The 18,341-nt window shown below is 43.7% G+C and overlaps 1 protein-coding gene across 1 annotated transcript in view; it reads left to right on the top strand.

Annotated features, from left to right (window-relative positions):
* The window catches only part of cep290 (centrosomal protein 290), an 87,615-nt gene that overhangs the window by 26,370 nt on the left and 42,904 nt on the right, over nucleotides 1-18,341 (top strand). Inside the window, exons 14-22 of the mRNA XM_079560397.1 lie at nucleotides 1,120-1,220; nucleotides 3,530-3,596; nucleotides 3,709-3,803; nucleotides 3,878-3,953; nucleotides 4,100-4,233; nucleotides 10,465-10,611; nucleotides 14,084-14,230; nucleotides 14,319-14,434; nucleotides 14,506-14,608. Coding sequence (XP_079416523.1) covers nucleotides 1,120-1,220; nucleotides 3,530-3,596; nucleotides 3,709-3,803; nucleotides 3,878-3,953; nucleotides 4,100-4,233; nucleotides 10,465-10,611; nucleotides 14,084-14,230; nucleotides 14,319-14,434; nucleotides 14,506-14,608 — 986 coding nt within the window. The remainder of the gene's footprint in view (nucleotides 1-1,119; nucleotides 1,221-3,529; nucleotides 3,597-3,708; nucleotides 3,804-3,877; nucleotides 3,954-4,099; nucleotides 4,234-10,464; nucleotides 10,612-14,083; nucleotides 14,231-14,318; nucleotides 14,435-14,505; nucleotides 14,609-18,341) is intronic.

Raw genomic sequence — 18,341 nt, forward strand, 5'->3', positions numbered from 1 at the left:
TTTCCTTCCATTTAATATATATAACCATATAAATGTCTGTCGATAGAATCATTTTTGACCTTGCATCACATGATTGATCGCATTTTGAGGGACTATTTTCTCGCAGATCACTCCGCCGCTGCGTAGCTTATACAACCACGAAGCTGATGCTGCTCAAATATAAGTTCTTTTAAATGCAAAATGGTTAAAATGATTCTATCGACACAGACATTCATATGGTTAGTCTGGTGTTTTAAAGAGGGGGTATTAAGCTTTTTTCAGTCACATAGCACCAGTCTATATCACACTACAATGATGACCAAACCTTCTGTTGGTCTGTAAATGCAGTAAATGAAAATAACTGCCTTGCATAAAATTGCTCTCTCAAAATGGCTGTAGCGAATGTCTTGAAATAGGCCTCTGTCTCTTTAAGAACCTCTGAACCTTTCAGACACGCCCCCTCCACACGCTGTCTGTGGCATCAGTTGGGAGGGGGCTCTGCTGAGGAGCAGTGGTTGGTTACTCGGCTGGTGACGAAAGCTCGGAGGCGTCTCCAGGAGGTGGGGGCGTTCCTAGGAGGACTCAGGCAAACCTATCCCTAAAATGGCCGCCATCAGAGTTTTTACAGATTACTCAAAAATACGTGAATGTGCCAAGGCAACACCTCAGGCATGTTTTTAATGAGGGAATGACATAATAACATGATGTAAAGCTTGAAAAAGTCCATTTTACATAATGCCCCCCCTTTAAGTGATTTGCCTCAGGTGCTCTGTGGAGCGGATCACACTGTTTTTAATGCAGGCTAGCTGATACCATAGAAATGCACTAGCCTTGCACTAGCCTAGCGCCACGAAACTCTTCAAATATAAGAACTGCATGAATTACAAAAAAAAATATCTCCAGAAATCAGCAACACTCTGGATAACAAGGAAATGAGGCCCTATGTCAAAAATCCTGAAATATCCCTTTAAAACAAAATTGCATAAATGAAAGTACGCTCTGTTTTGTCCTGGAATAGGTCAGGATTAAACTTTCATTTGTCCTCCCAGATTGAATCCTCTGTTGACACGGTTCTCTTTATTCTCTCTCTCCTTACCCTTCTCTCTCTCACACCGATCCTTGTGAATTTGAAACCCGCAGGTCTGGAGCCCACTCAGGAAGTGGATCTGACGACGTTCAGGCGAGCCAAAGACGTGCGGCAGCGGCAGTACCGCGCCGAGAACCAAGTGCTCACCAAAGAGGTAGGATTGTGCAGGAAACCACACTTCAGCGCAGATTATTCACTGCAGAGACGATGAAGAGAACATCAAGAGGGCATGGAGGGTTTATAGTTAGCCGTGGGAAAAGTCTGAGCTGTCATGGGACATCAGAAGGTCACAGCTATAAATGAAATTGGATTTTGCCAGTGGATTGGGAGGCTGTAGCCAGTTCTTCTGTTTTACTTTGAAAGGTGTAATCAATCCACCACAGAAAACACAATTATCGTGTAGGTTTGGTACGAGGAAAGGAAGGAAGGAAGCTTATTTAAATAGCGCTTTTCACAAGTCAAGCCCCGAGCAATGTAGGAAGTTAGGAAACTCTCTGTTACATTTGTCAGTTTGCCTTTTACAAAGAATAGACGATTTGTATTTTTAATCTTTGTTTAACGCCTTAACTCCCACCTGAACCGAGAACATTTTCTCCAGTTTGGCTTTACCCCAATCCAAAAGCTTCTGGAAAAAAGGTGAGAAAATAAGACAGAACTGAGACGAAAACAATGATGAAGATGTGACAAAAAAGTGAGAAAACTTAGACAAAAAACTGACGAAACAATTGACAAAAAAAGGACAGAAAGTGACAAAAAATGATGAAAAATGTACAAAAAATTGACGAAAAAAATAAAAGAAAGTGGCAAAAAATGTACAAAAAAATGATGTCAAAAAAGGACAAATGTGACAAAAAGTGACAAAAAATGTACAAACCATTTGACAAAAAAATTTACAGAAAAGTTACAAAAATTAGTTGAAAACCCCCCAAAAAATGATGACGTGGGGAAAAAGATCCATTCAGATGAGTTCAAATGAGGTGCTACACTGGCCTACAGGATTTGGGTAAAGCTGAACTGGATAAAATGCTCTCGGTTCAGGCGGGAGTTAAGAGGTTAATCTGGTGCTGCTCCTTTTACGTAACTCTTCGACAATATCTGGACGTTTTCTTTTGAGGGGTTCTTCAACATGAAAAACGTCATATGCAAAGAACTTAAGTAAATGTGAAGATGACATCCCCTGGCAATAAGGCGAGTCTCCAGGTAGTGAAAAGAACAGGTTCGATTTCAACGGAGTCTGGTTGTGCGGTTGTGTTGTGAATACTATTTGTTTGACCTTTGACCTTTGTTGTCCTCAACCTGTAAGACGTTTCTGTGACGTCCCTGCAATGTCTCCAAAACCTTTCGGATACCAAGGAGATTTCAAAGAGACCCCATACAACTTTGAGATCTCCTTGGTATCCTCTTTAGGCTTGTTAAGTCCAAAAAGGTGCATGTATCCTGGAGTTGTTTCGGATCAACAGTGGTTTATATTCACATCTTTATTCTTTATTAGGATCCCCATTAGCGCCCACAAGTGGTTGCTAGTCTTCCTGGGGTCCTGACAATATAAAATTACAAAACAGTTAAAATAGAATACATGAATGTTACACATTTCATATAATCATGCAACCTTATAGGACACATCTAGGACAAGGTGACTATGCTCACATGTACTGAGCTAATTGGCCTTTTACCTTCAGCTTGAAGTGCGGTTTACTTTTAGTGTTTCTAATATTAAAAGGAAACTTTACTTTTGGGTCTGGGAACAACCAAAGAGTTTGTCGTCAATTGACAAGTCACATATCTGTGACAAAACCCGCTTAATAAGAGTTTGTTAAACAAAAAACTGGGCTGTTTGTCCATCAAGACTTTGTGCATGAACATGAGGAGACTGGCCTGTAGTTTGGCCTCAACTAACTTGAAGCGAACCACACTAGAGTATGTTTGGAACCGGACCGAGACCACCTGAAAAAGTGTGTCTCGGTTCTTTGATCCGCACCAGGATTCGTTTGTTGTATTCACACCTCCATAAAAAGTCCGGACCAGCGTTCGAAACGAAACCTTGTCAGTTTAAAGTGGACCAAACAGGGCAGGTCTGAGTCTGCAGTCTACACCCCAAGACTACCTGGAGACTCACCTTTTTCCCGGGGATGTATCTCCGTGACTATCGGCGACTCCAGTCTCCAACTAGTCTCTGAGACAGGCCCTTTGTATGTGCGCAATCATTCCGATTTGTGGAGATGTTACAGAGACCGCCAGTCACAACTCTCTCCGCTGAGATCGGCTCTTTCATTCACACCTGTTTGAGAAATACTGACAGACAGAGCCCTGGATATTTCCTCCATTAGCCGTCATTATTTTTACATTATTTTAAGTTGTTGAGGTGCTTAAAAAAGTTGAGGATGATATGTTTTTCACTGTAACGCATTATTTGAATGTATCTAAAGGTAAAAAACCTTCCTGAATTTACTTGTTTCATTCCAGATCGAGCGTCTTGAAGAGGAGAGACTTGAGCTGAAGAAGCAGATCCGCCGTGTGGTCAAAGAGAGAGGTGCAAGCAATATTTAACACTGTCTTTATACGACCAAAATTAGACATTCCAGTTAAAGGAGACAAATCATGCAGAATCTAACCTTTAACCTTTTTGTGTTTCCTGCCTCCAGGTCAGTCCGGCCTGGCTCTGGATGAGGAGCCCGGGACGAGTCGACCTGTGAAACTGTCTGGTTCAGAGCCGCAGGAGCTGGACGTCCTGAGAAAGGTACCAAAAAAGAAGAGACGTATCGGTATAGGTATAGCTATTCAGAACTAACAACTTATCTTTTGTATTTTCAGATTGAATACCTGGAAAGACAGCTGAGAAACCGCGAGCGAGAGCTGGAGCTTCAGAAGACGCAGCATGAGGCTAAATGTGAGTGTTTGAATTGTTGATGCTCGTTTCAGACAGTCTTGGTTTGAAGTTTCAGTCAGAGTATTTGGAATACTTCTTGTGGAGTTGTGATGTATTCTCTTGATGTATGGATATATGACCCCGTTTTGTCTTGTTTTATCTCACAGCGGAGGAGCAGTGCAGAGTGCGATCCGACCTGGAGAGGGCGCTCAAGGACGTGCTGCAGTTTCTAAAGATCAGCGAGAGTTCCCCGTCCGAGGCTGCTCTGCTGAAGATCCCCGCGCTGGAGAAACTGGTCAAGGTCATAATCATACAAATGCTGACCATATATTTACAACCGATACAACTGAATACATTAATCATGGTTATTACACAAGACAATCACAAAAATATTGGAGAAAAACAATTATTGAAATGAGTTCTTTACAGGTCTATAGTAAATTGTGAAGAAAAAACTTGCATAACGCTCCTTTAAAGGGACTAGATGGAACTTGTCGTTTGATTTACTCACCACTGCCACCTCAGGTCACTCACACCATATTTGACTGAATGATATAAAAAAACAAATCTTATAGGCCTGTGTAGACCTTACAATCATTAGATGATAACATGTCAATTCTAATTTAGGCATTTAATATTTTCTGTTCCTATTTTGCAAACGTTTTTTAATTGAATCGAAGATTGTTTTAAATATAGCTTATTTTCCATAGATTTTTTGACCCTTTGTCCTCCGTTTTGAGCTCAAGTGTCCGACTTTTCATTCTTATAGAACTGGCCTCCCTACTTCTGGTACTTTTTTCAACAATTAAAACTGCTCATTCTTTTTCAGAACAGAATAATATCGAATATCAAAGAAATATTTTCAGCACAAGTTTCCTTCATTGGGTAAATGCGAAATTATGAAATGATGAAAAAAAAAAACTATTTTTCCCAGCCCCGTGTTTTGACTGGTTGTGGTGAAAAGGTCTGGGCTCGTTCTGCACATCAGGACATTGCTGGAGCATGTAGGGGGAGGAAAATACATCATTTTTCAATTCCGTCTAGTCCCTTTAATAATTGTGCTTCATAATAAATTATTGTGGACACTTTGGGTAAACAAACAGTGTGGGGCCAGGCCCTGCTGCTGTCGTTGGTTCTACATCTGCAGGGTAACTACACACAGCTGAGCTGTGTTTGGGGAAACGTTTTGCCAAATGACTCTTTTCAGTGCACACACACACGATTATTATTTGATCTGCTTCTTTCATCTCCGCTCGCATCACGCTGTCCTCGCCGTGGATCCACATGAGAGCATCTCGACCTCTCCTCCACTCTGATTCAGGATCATCAGTCACACGATTGTGTGCTTAAAAAGCTGGTGGCCTGACTTTCCAAAGAGCAGCTGAACTGGTCTGACGCTGACGCTAAAGGAGCGAGTGAGGTCGAAGCACATTGTGTGATCCATGATTCATACATCGTTTGTTTTTAGTCATATTCGTTGACTCATAAACATTTGACAGCCCTAATAAAATATGATCACCCCATTTCACTTCAAAGTAGTCTGAAAAGCAATGCCATTTTTGCTGTTTGTTTTTCATTTAGATTTAGCTCACATAAAAAGTGCATTACTTTTTATGACAGTGCATTACTGCATAAACTAGTGCATTACTTTTTATTTCCAGAAGCGTAAACATTTTAGACTGAAGACTGAAATATGATCTGTTAAACATTTCAGAACAGGTTTGTGGAGGTGTAAACTACAGGGTTGGCAGGTTTAACACTTTAAAGGCCCAAATAGAGTTTGAGATTGAGTGCCAAAAACGGAAGAACTCGTTTTTGCGGGGGGGGGCGTGGTGTTAGTCTGAGGGGGCGTGGTGTTAGTCTGAGGGGGCGTGGTGTTAGTCTGAGGGGGCGTGGGGTTAGTCTGAGGGGGCATGGGGTTAGTATGAGGGGGCGTGGTGTTAGTCCGAGGCGGCGTGGTGTCAGTCTGAAGGGGCGTGGTGTTAGTCCGAGGGGGCGCGGTGTTAGTCTGAGGGGGCGTGGTGTTAGTCTGAGGGGGCGTGGTGTTAGTCTGAGGGGGCGTGGTGTTAGTCTGAGGGGGCGTGGTGTTAGTCCGAGGGGGCGTGGTGTTAGTCCGAGGGGGCGTAGTGTTAGTCTGAGGGGGCGTGGTGTTAGTCCGAGGTGGCGTGGTGTTAGTCCGAGGGGGCGTGGTGTTAGTCCGAGGGTGCGTGGTGTTAGTCTGAGGGGGCGTGGTGTTAGTCTGAGGGGGCGTAGTGTTAGTCTGAGGGGGCGTGGTGTTAGTCTGAGGGGGCGTGGTGTTAGTCTGAGGGGGCGTAGTGTTAGTCTGAGGGAGCGTGGTGTTAGTCCGAGGGTCTTAGTCCGAGGGGGCGTGGTGTTAGTCCGAGGGGGCGTGGTATTAGTCCGAGGGGGCGTGGTATTAGTCCGAGGGGGCGTGGTGTTAGTCCGAGGGGGCGTGGTGTTAGTCTGAGGGAGCGTGGTGTTAGTCCGAGGGTCTTAGTCCGAGGGGGCGTGGTGTTAGTCCGAGGGGGCGTGGTATTAGTCCGAGGGGGCGTGGTATTAGTCCGAGGGGGCGTGGTGTTAGTCCGAGGGGGCGTGGTGTTAGTCCGAGGGTGCGTGGTCTTAGTCTGAGGGGGCGTGGTGTTAGTCCGAGGGGGCGTGGTGTTAGTCCGAGGGTGCGTGGTCTTAGTCCGAGGGGGCGTGGTGTTAGTCCGAGGGTGCGTGGTGTTAGTCCGAGGGAGCGTGGTGTTAGTCCGAGGGTCTTAGTCCGAGGGGGCGTGGTGTTAGTCCGAGGGGGCGTGGTGTTAGTCTGAGGGGGCGTGGTGTTAGTCCGAGGGGGCGTGGTGTTAGTCCGAGGGTGCGTGGTGTTAGTCCGAGGGAGCGTGGTGTTAGTCCGAGGGTCTTAGTCCGAGGGGGCGTGGTGTTAGTCCGAGGGGGCGTGGTATTAGTCCGAGGGGGCGTGGTATTTGTCCGAGGGGGCGTGGTGTTAGTCCGAGGGTGCGTGGTGTTAGTCCGAGGGTGCGTGGTGTTAGTCCGAGGGGGCGTGGTGTTAGTCCGAGGGGGCGTGGTGTTAGTCCGAGGGGGCGTGGTGTTAGTCCGAGAGGGCGTGGTGTTAGTCCGAGGGGGCGTGGTGTTAGTCCGAGGGGGCGTGGTGTTAGTCCGAGGGGGCGTGGTGTTAGTCCGAGGTGGCGTGGGGTTAGTCCGAGGGGGCGTGGTGTTAGTCCGAGGGGGCGTGGTGTTAGTCCGAGGGGGCGTGGTGTTAGTCCGAGGGGGCGTGGTGTTAGTCCGAGGGGGCGTGGTGTTAGTCCGAGGGGGCGTGGTGTTAGTCCGAGGGGGCGTGGTGTTAGTCTGAGGGGGCGTGGTGTTAGTCTGAGGGGGCGTGGTGTTAGTCCGAGGGGGCGTGGTGTTAGTCTGAGGGGGCGTGGTGTTAGTCCGAGGGGGCGTGGTGTTCTCTCTCGCTCTCTGGAGTGCGTTTGACAAAGCAGAGCAGCTTCACATGGAAAGATGGAAACAGTTGAGATTTTAACATTTTTCTGAGTTTTGAAATGGTTAAAATCGGTCCAAAGACGACTGAGAAACATCCTGTTAAAGTCTTCAATCCAGAACCAGGCTGTTTAAATGCACACGCCATAAAAAGATATCCAGAACACGTGGTGTTTCAGAACATGTCAACAATGTTGTCCTTGAAAATTGACTTCAAACGAATATATTTAGGCATTTGCCTCATCACATAACGTTAGTGTCCATCCAGAGAGGAGAGAGGAGTTCATCAGAAAGGGGAGCGTTTCATAAAACCCCCATTATCTCCGAATCTAGAAATAAATCAGTGATTTTGATCAAACTTGGCCTCTGTTTAGCCATTTTTCTCAGTAACCGAGGCACATAGAATTAAACTGTTTCCCCCTACAGAGAGCTTAGAGTCTCCGCTTTCAAACGAGCCACAGCATGTGTCCAAAGCTGTAACATAGAATATACTGTGGTGCTACAAATATCATGAAAAACGGTCTGGATTGTTGGCACTCAATGTGTTAATTGCAACACTGAGTCCGAAAATGTAATTACTATTAAGTGTAGCATTCTTATACTATCCTACATTAAATATTAACACATCAAATCTGAAGCCGATAATCACCCGTTTCAGCGCTGAAAGTAAACACCACTTTTACCAAGATGTCTTATGTTTATGGCTCAGATTAGCTCAAATTCTTCTGAAAACATTCTGAGAAAGTCTCCCCAGACGGTCATCGTGTCTGTTTTGAATTCTCCACGAAGGAAACAATGGCTTTTCAAAGCAGTCATTCAACTTTTTAACCGTTGGCTCGTCCCGTGGCAACTCGGGGCACAACAAAAGAAAGGAACACATTGTTTACGCGTTTTAGCACATGATTTTGGCTGAAAGTTTGTTAATTGCGTGGAAGAGTAATACGTTTGTTGCAGAGTTCTGGATGTTTTTGGATGTTGTGCTTATGCATGGCCAGCGCAGGGGGAGGCGGCTGCAGGAGTCAGGTGGGAGCCAGATGGAGCAGTGACTTTAATAGAAATGATTCACAAAGAGATTATGACAGTTTTGTGTGCCGTTCCCAGATCAGAGGATGAGTGGAAAAAAATCACAAAGGCAATTATTTACATAAAATGAGGGTTTTTTTATGTATGAAAGTTGCTCGCCCTGTTGTTTAGAGGTATAAACTTATGGTTCTATTTTGTTGACTTTTTAGTAGAGATGCACCAATCCAGCTTTTTTACTTACGATACTGATACCGATACTGGGGGTTTGTGTATTTGTCGACATCCGATATTAACTGATACCAAGAGGCTTTCTTAGATTGATACTAACGTGTTTACCTTAATAAATCCTTCCCGTCGTCCCTCTGGGGGTAATACAAGTGTTAATGGGATGAGTGGGGGGTCTTTCATCTCCCCCTGGTGTCTCTGGCCAGAAAACCAGAATTGTAGCTTCACTGCCACCAGACCAGAGCAACCAATACGCACTAATGGAATCACGACGAAGAAGCTAACAGGCTAGCGGGCAAAGCTAACTGTGGGCTAGCGCCACTTAAACAGTATTTACAGCCAAGTTTGAGTGAAACAAATGATCTCCATTTTGTAATTGGATGATCAGTATCCCTCTGTCCCTTTGTCTTTTCTGTCAGCGTAGTATTTACTCTCACTGACAATTAATACGTTAAAAAAACTTACTACGACACCTGCAGTAGCGCCTATGGCCTCTAGGGGCATGAGTTACTTAGTACTGCTTTAAAAGGGGCTTTCTCGAAGTGAAAAGTGAATGTTCCTCCTTACTCCAGTGTGACATCAGTACAGTCTGATCTTGTCTTGCAAATGAGATGTTTATCAATTATAGGCTATTTAATAATAAACTATAATTACTGGACTTTTCTGCACTAAATAGCCTCGGGTATACGACATGTAATATAGAATATAGTAATATAAACAACTCGCACAAAGTGAACTGATCATTGAAAATATGTTAGATCAATTATTTCATAAACTAAAATACAAACACTTTACTACTTTAGGTGATCAATCATAGTTTCTGTCCCAGCATTCATTAGTTGACGTTAGCGCTAGCATGCTTCCACTAACGTTAGCATGCTTCCACTAGCTTTAGCATGCTTCCACTAGCTTTAGCATGCTCTTGCATTCAAAATGGCTGCAATGGGTGAATGGTTGAATTAATTAATATTGTATTTGAGCAGGGGCGGATCTAGAAAAAAAACACGGGGTGGCAAGTAGGGTCAGGGATAATTTCTGGGGAGGCAACACATTTTATGATGTCGAATGTTTATAGCGGGGGTACGCAAGTTTCGCTTGATCACAAAGCAATTTTTTCGCTTAGATGACTGACTCCTTATTTAGCTCTAAAGTTGTTATATTACTTTGTCCTGTCAAAAAGTACTAACTGAGAGTGAGCCTCTGTAAGCGCCCAAGCAGCTTCTAGAGGAGGTGTCCACATGCCAATGGGGGGGCAAGACCTTTACTAACCACCCCTCTGGATCCGGCCCAGTATTTGAGTGGTTTAATAGCATTGTAACTCAGGGACTGCAGATGGAAACTAGCTCAAGCTAAATCTAATGCAAAGCATGTTTTATTAATGGTTTTTGCACATTGTCCGTGTTAAAATAAACACAAATAAATAAACTAAAAATGTTATCCAGCATGACCTTATTCACTGAGGTTTAGTCGATGAAAGTTGTGTTTTTAAAGCGGTGAGAACCAAAACTGGTACTAAAGTGGAGATGTTGTTGCAAGAGTGTAGTAATAACCTAAATGGGAGAAAACGGGAATAGTTGGATTACAGGCTTGTCAGGGGGATTCATGAACGTCAGTATTTATGAATAGGAACGCCCAGGAAACACAGCTGAGCGCAGCCATGTTGGAGTGACTTTGGAGAGACATTAAAACTAAAATCTTAAGGGGGAAAACTCGACAAAAATCTCAACATTGACATGAAAAGTCCATGTCTTGGCTTAAACCAAAGTCTGTGCATGTTGACTTTTGTTTTCCTGTGGGTTTTCAGTCCTCAGACGTGAACAGCTCGGACTCCCTGCTCCAGAACCACCTCCATCAGCTGATCGGCCGAAACGAGGAGCTCAGGCTGGAGCTGAAGAGAGCCAGGGAGGAGGCGACCAGCGCCTGCGGTCAGCTGGCCACTGCTCAGGAGAAGGTGGGAAAACAATCAAGAGATTTCTTTAAATGTGAAGTTTTATTTACACACATTTCAAAGGTTGAAGTTAATCCTGTTGTGAACATTAGTAATTCTAATCAAAATACTAAACACTGAGATAATTCAGTCTCAGACAATATGACTTTTCTGGCTGGCTTCTTCAGAAAATCAATATGAAAATGAGCCAGTCTTATGAACAGATCCCTCATTAAAGATGTTATACCTAAGAGGAAGCTACTAAATTAAAATGTTCCTGTGGTTCAAACTCATTCCTAACTTTCCTGACACATTTGTAGCATCTCATTTCTACACAGGGACGGGTTTACAGGCTCATTCCACAACATTCACTTTCACAGAACTGCTAGAAAACAAGCTCATGAAACTGATACAAATGTTTTATAATTTGATGCACATGGGGGAGTTTACAATATACTAAAAATACTAAAAATATGGTATAGTGTCTTTAAGTAAGTATGTGTTTTATTATGTCATCATACTTTGTACAACAAAATTGCGTCCAGGTGTTGGGTTAGTCCCGCCGCCATTTTGGGCCAACCGGGGCGAGCTGAGCCGGGCAATTTTGCCTCCCAAAGTAAATCTTCAAATTTTTGATAAAAAACTCGATTCACGATTCAATCTTTTTCCCCACCATTCAAAACAAAATAACTGCTGACTGTAAAGATATTTTAATTATATATAGTCATTGTTTTTAGTTAAACCCAAAACTAGCAAAGGCAATCATTGTAAAAAAAAAAAAAACGACAACAAAAAAACAGAAAAGTCACTGTGCAGTTTTTAGCAAAGATTTTAAACATCCAAATTATTAATAATATTAATAAAAAAAAAAAAAGAACAAAGTTGCCCGAGGCCGACTTGACCAGCATGTTTTTAGAGTTTTAGGAAACCGGAGTAATGCCTTCAGTGATCCTCTGAAACGGTGCAGCGCCTCCTGGGTCTGTCCCTGTTTCAGAGCATGGTGTCCTGCACTGGTCAGGTCCTCCTCCTTCCTCTTCCTCCTGCGCAGCTCCCTCCGCTCCACAACAGTCTTTCACCATCTCCTGGGAAGAGCGTAGCAGACGAATATAATCTGTCTTATTCTCCAGTGAATTAGTCATAACAATAGTAGGAATAGAAGGCATGTGTGGCTGTGAGTCTTGCCCAGATACCTCCTCGTTTGTCCCTTTTTTGTTTCCTCTTGTATGGGATGCACAAAGGTATCCAGTAAAACAATGTAGACCACAGACATTATAAATGCAGTCTGCAGAAAAAGGCAGAATCCGCGGCTGTACCAAGAGTGAGGGAAGGAGCGATAAATCCATTTACTACAGCTTTCATTAGCGACTTCACACCTTATAAAAACTGTTGCCATTCATTCGTGTTGTGTCCAGCACAATCTTAACAATTTTCACCTATTAAACTCTGTCCAGCACATAAAATTACCAAACTGCTTTCCACTAAAATCAACATCAAATTAGTGGGAATTAGTGTGAAATTTAAAGGGCACTTCCATCTTAGTCTGTGATCTACAAAATCGCTTGACTTGAGTGTTGCAACTCCAGGGCAGCTGTTTTTATTAATGAATGAATGAGTATTTTCATAAACTTGTAAATCACTGCAGCTCAAAACAATGTAGCTTCACATTTCAGTAAAAAGCCTCTCACTGTGTTACAAATGTCCCGTTTCCCAGTAACTCTGCAGGGAGCCATTTTGTTTTTGAAGACGGACATTTATAGACCGAAGCGTTTGTCTGGCTGCTCCTCAAAGCCGCGTGTTAAACCATATGGCGTCCCCGCTTCGTCCTTTCATAACCGTCCAAAACGCGCTCGCAACATGACAAACGGGCGCTTTCACAAAATTGGCGTCTTGAGAATCGCCGTTATTTGGGAAACGGCGACGACCATTTGAGACCAATTAGTGCCAGGACATATTTTTGGAGCCGGCGTTTAGTGGCGCTCCTGTTTTGAATCAGGGTAAACAGGGCCGTTAACAAATGAGCGTTTTAGGAGCGTCGTTTGTTCCAGTCAAACGGAGGAGGAACTGGGCGCGGTCCAGATACACAAAACGTACGACACAGACGTTTACAGAGGATCAGATTTGGACAGTAGAGGTTTTCTTCGTCAGTAAATCAGTAAAAGTAAATCAGTAAATAACAGATAAACGATACATTTTGGGCTCAATATTTATTACCTGTACATTTATTAGCATTTTTTTTTAGCATTATTATGCGAGTTACATTTTTCGAAGATTTTCTAAATTATCAACTCAACAGGTGAAGTTGTATTTTAACATAGGAGCCCTTCTTTGATAGGAGCTTCAAAATTCTTAAATCCATTAAACTTGTGACTTTTTGGAGAGTTTCTGCTTTGATTCCTTTGCAGGATGTCAGAATAGCCTCCCAGAGCTGCTGTTTGGATGAAAACTGCCTCCCACCCTCATAGATGTTTTGCTTGAGGCTCCATAGGTTCTCAATAGGGTTGAGGTCAGGGGAGGAGGGGGTCCACATCATGAGTTTCTCTCCTTTTCTGCCCATAGCAGCCAGTGATGCAGAGGTATTCTTTACAGATCGACGTGGTGCGTTGTCATGAAGATGATTTTGTTACATTGGTCAGTGGTCAGTCAGAAACTCCACATATTTTTCAGAGGTCATTTTCACACCTTCAGGGATCCTAAAGGGGCCGACCAGCTCTCTCCCCATGATTCTGGCCCAAAACATGACTCCGCCCCCTCCTTACTGACGTCACAGCCTTGTTGGGACATTGTGGCCATTCACCAACCATCCACTACTCCATCCATCTGACCATCCAGGGTCACACGGCCTCATCAGTGAACAAGACTGTGTGAAAATGAGTCTTCATGTATTTCTGAGCCACTGCAGCCGTTTCTGCATCAGCTTCAATGAACAGTTTAGGGGAGGCGGGATAAAAGGTTTATGCACAACTGCAGCCTCTGGAGGGTCCTACACTTTGATGTTCTGGAGACTCCAGTGGCACCAACAGCTTCAAATACCTGTTTGCTGATTTGTAGCAGCTGTTCTCTTAATCTGATGTTTTTGTCTGTCAGAAACCGTCCATATTGTGCCTTTATCTGCACAAACCCGTGTGTGCTCTGAATCAGCCACAAATCTCTTATCAGTATGATGATTACGCTTAATCTTTCATGAAATATTGAAGGTTTTCATTCCTAGACCAAGGCATTCAACTATTTCACGCTTTTCATCACTTGCTAAAGCTTCGCTGCAGCCACATAGTCCAGCTTTTCCCTCTTCATTGAAACAGCTGTGAGCAAATAGGTGGGAGGAGCTTACTGTGAGAGCTCTAATCAGGAAGTGAAAATCAATACTGCATTTTCTAACCCACAAAGTGTACGATGGTGATAAAGATGTGTTTGAGATTATTCCCAAATACTTAAAGCCTTTATTTAGCTCTTCTGACTGTGGAGTGTGAGTGATGTGGTTCTGGGTTTGTGTCGTCAGGCGTCTCGGCTCCAGAGCGAGGTGGAGCTCCTGCAGAAGTCCAGTCCCGGTCTGACCCTGAGACCGGTTCCTCTGCCCCAAGACCTGGACCTGAGCAGCACCGAGGTCATCAGCTCCCTCAACGAGTACACGGTCCGACTACTGCAGGTACTACTAAAAAGACCCCAGTTTAAACTCTTTTACTCTTTATTTGATGCATGGAGAGGTTCTAATTCTGCATTTTATCTGAACACAGGAGCTGAAGAACCAGGATGCTCAGACCAGCGAACTGGCCTCGACGCTGGAGGAGTACAAGGAGAAGTTCGCGGTGATCAGCCACCAACAGGGGCTGCTCTACAAGGACTACCTCACGTATGTTACACCCGGTTTTCCTTTTGCAAACGTCCACCGTCATGTTTCAGCTGTTATTCATCTGTTTCCAGTGAGAAATCAGCCTGGGAGAAGGAGAAGGAGACGTACGCAGAGACAAAGGGCAGACTGGAGGAGCAGCAGCAGGTGGACGCCGTCACAGTCAGACAGTATCACGTGAGTGTTCAGTCTGTCTGCTCAAACACACTGTTCCACCTCCTGATGTCATGGGGTGGGGCCATCCTTAACCAGGAGGTCCACGTGCACCTTCACATCATCTTTTCGGGCATAAATTGTGCCGATTTTTAAGGATTTAGCTCACGGCTAGACATTTATCATCTTTTGCCTTTTTTAAAGTGGACGTATCATGCTTCATTGAGTAACAGTGTTTCTGCAGGGCATTAAAACTCATTAAACCAGGGGTGCCCAAACTTTTGGTCTCTGAGGGCCAAAATGAAAAAGTGCCAGTGGGTCACGGGCCAAACACGGCGATGTCAAGCGTGAAGCACATATAACGGCAAATAAAAGAATAGTTACTCTATTATTAGTTACTATATGATGCTACATTAAAACAAATGTTAACTCTGGCAAAAGCCTAGTTTTGTAGAACCAAATCAACTATTGTAGCACTATAGTGCAAAAGGTAAACAACAACACCACCACCTGTATCTCAAAAGCCAAGACACCACAACACTGTTTCCTTAAAGGGACTATATGGAGTTTAAAAATATCAAAAGTAAGTATTTTCCTCCCTACATGTTCCTCCATGTCCTAGTGTGTTGAATGAGCTCAGACCTGTTCACCACAACTGCCTCTAAAATCCTGCACTGTCACTCAAAATGGTGTCACTTTGGGTCCGAATTGCCGTCATGCACGAGCTTAATATAGAAGCTGCAGTTACACGTATGACCTGAGGTGGCAGTAGTGAGTGTAAATTGGCGAACTTGCATCTAGACCCTTTAATTTTGTGAAAGGAGTGAAACAGCGCCCCCATTTTGACGCAAAAAGTGTACTGCATCCATATTTACCATTGATAATAAATGAGAGAGAGTTAGTATTAACCATAAGCCAGTGGTGTAGTGTTCAATTTTCTAGTGGGTATACTGTATTTTTTAGCAGGCGCGGGGGATAGCCAACTATATGCGCTGTAAAAAAAAATGCCCGTCACATACACATACACTATTAATAATATTAAATGTATCACAGACAATTAAATACATTATAAACCAAATTGTGAATATACATGTTATTGAAAAAACAAGCAATAGACCTACAGGATTGTTCTTGGAATTCAAAGCTGTTGCTAGGCTATAAGGCCGTGGGACTGAAGCCAAAATGAAAACTTCAATGAATAAAGCCCAGTCTGCATTCACCAACCCCTCCACCACTCAACCACAAGACTCTCGCGCTGTAGAGCGAGTGCCTGCAAACTCCCCCACACACAAAACCATGTGCGCTGCTTCTGGAGAACGACTCTTTTAGGACATTTTATCTATGAACAGAAGCGTGTGTGGCTCGGTCAGCGCTGTGGGCGGGGCACATCCACTTTTCCGTCTCTGTCAAGCAACAGCTCCAGTGAGTAAAACGCACACTTGGAACAGTCTACGCCAGGGGTGCCCATGTCTCTGAGGGCCAAAATGAAAAAGTTCCTGTGGGTCGAGGGCCAAACACGGCGATGTCAAGCGTGAAACACATATAACTGCAAATAATAATATTATTATTATATTATAATATTATTTCACTTTCGGTATACATGTGCATTTGATTCTATCTATGCAAATAACATGTAAGGATTAAACAACGAGGAGCTGACGGTTATAATGCACGACGCGGAGTCAAGAACACCACGAGGCGCAGCGGAGTGGTGTTACTCCGCGTCGTGCATTATAACCGTCGAATGCACGGCTCCGAGTTGTTTAATCCGCTTATACCATGGTCCCACAAACATAACATTTATAATAAGTACTTGTTTCATTTACTAAACTCACTAAATATGCCAGACTACGGGACTATTTTGTGTGGGTTATTAGCCGGTCATTGAAGGCTGGTCTCAGAGCGAGTCATTCTCCGCAGCTATTACGAGGATCTCAGTCAGGCTCAACCAAACAACATAAGCACAGAATCACAACACAACAGGACTAACCCGGCACTTTTCCGTGGAAGTAAACACCGATGTGCGGCACTCGTGGGCAGGAGTTATTTCACTTTTACGCTGTTTAACCTGAAGCTAGCTAGCTAGCTCAAACAGATCAACTGTTTATGGAAACAGCTGCGGTGGAGTCGCTCACACCTGGGCCCCACGAACTGAAACTTTTATGATTGACTTTACTAATCCAGACAAATATGTTTAAATGCAGGATCATTATATGTACGCCTGAAAATCATGAATAGTGCCTTAATCGTTTTCAATAGAAATGTAAAGCTCATATTTTATTAACAGTAGCTAACCTAGCTGCTCACTCTCATACTTCCCATTTATCAAACATTTTGTTTTGACCAAAAACGTTGAAATGAAAAACAAAATCCATCTCATTCGTTCCTGTCAGTCACTAATTACGTGTTTATCTGATTCAGCTGTGTCATGCGTTGCTATGGCGATGCCCACAGCGGAGTGATATCCCAGTGATTTAACTACCGGACTACGTGTGCGGTTATACGAAAATAATGCACGCGTGTTAGCACCCACCAGCCAATCAGAATCGAGTATTCACCCAGACCATGGTATAAGTTACATTAATACTAATGTTAACTATGGCAAAAGTTTTAGTCAAACAAAAACAACAACTGTAGAAATATAGTACAAAATGTAAACAACAACTACACCTGTATCTGCAGCACCTACAGTGACTTTACCTCATGTATTTAGTAACTCAAAGAAAATGCCATTGCTATTAGATCATTTTGAAAGTGTCAGTTCAGCATATATTCTTCAAAGTCGATTTTTAACACCTACCTTTGTTGATGTCAACAACCTTTGAAATAAAAGTCGGAAAACTAGGAAAGTTGATGCTACAACGCTCTGTGATAAAAAACCCTGGTTAGCATTGATACAGACAGCAAAGGGGGCGTGGCCAAGCCGAGGGGGAAGTAAACATCTCATGAGAATCACAGTTTTTCACCCTTTGAGCCGTTTTCTGGCGGACAAGAAACAGAGATAAAACTCTCTATGTCTCTGTATCTTTATTTATTAGAAAAATCTATTCATAATTCAGCATTGTCAAAGTAATGGACTTATCCCTCTGCTGCTAAGAACATGACCATATATGGGCAATTCCAAAGATACCTGCCTGTTGCTTAGAAACAATTCCTGTAATTTGATTGGTTAACAGCGTTCTATTGCATGACATCATATTCTTGTCAGCTGAGGCGTCATCTCAGAGACACAGGCATCAGTCAGTCCGTGCACAGAGGCAAACGATTCATATTCTGTGCACTTAATTGCCACAGTCTAAGCTTAAACATGGCCAGTAAATACACTGCAGGTGAAGAAGAAAAGGTGTTGATCAGACATATTTTTATGACCATCAAGAATAATCTCAGAGGGGACGCAGAGGAACGTCTTCGGAGGCTCAAATCTGTCAACATGTTCCTCAAAGAACAACTCTCACGGGAGCTGGAGACGGACGTCAACATGGCCGAAGACGATAGATCCACCACGCCCCCTCAAGGACCAAACGAACCTCACCGACGGCAGCCATGTGCGTACGTAGCAGCAGAAAGCAGTGAATTACAAGCAGACTGTGCCGATCTACAAAACGAGGTCAAAGAGCTACGACAGAGCGTAAGCTCAAAACAGAAGGTGAATAAACAGCTGCAGCAAGATCTCTCAGCCATGAAACAGAGCCCCAACGAGCTAACAGGAGAGATGCGTGTCCTTACGGAGCAGAGAAAGGCTCTGGAAGAGGAAGCT

The sequence above is a fragment of the Gobius niger genome, assembly GCF_951799975.1.
Source record: "Gobius niger genome assembly, chromosome: 7".
NCBI lineage: Eukaryota > Metazoa > Chordata > Actinopteri > Gobiiformes > Gobiidae > Gobius > Gobius niger.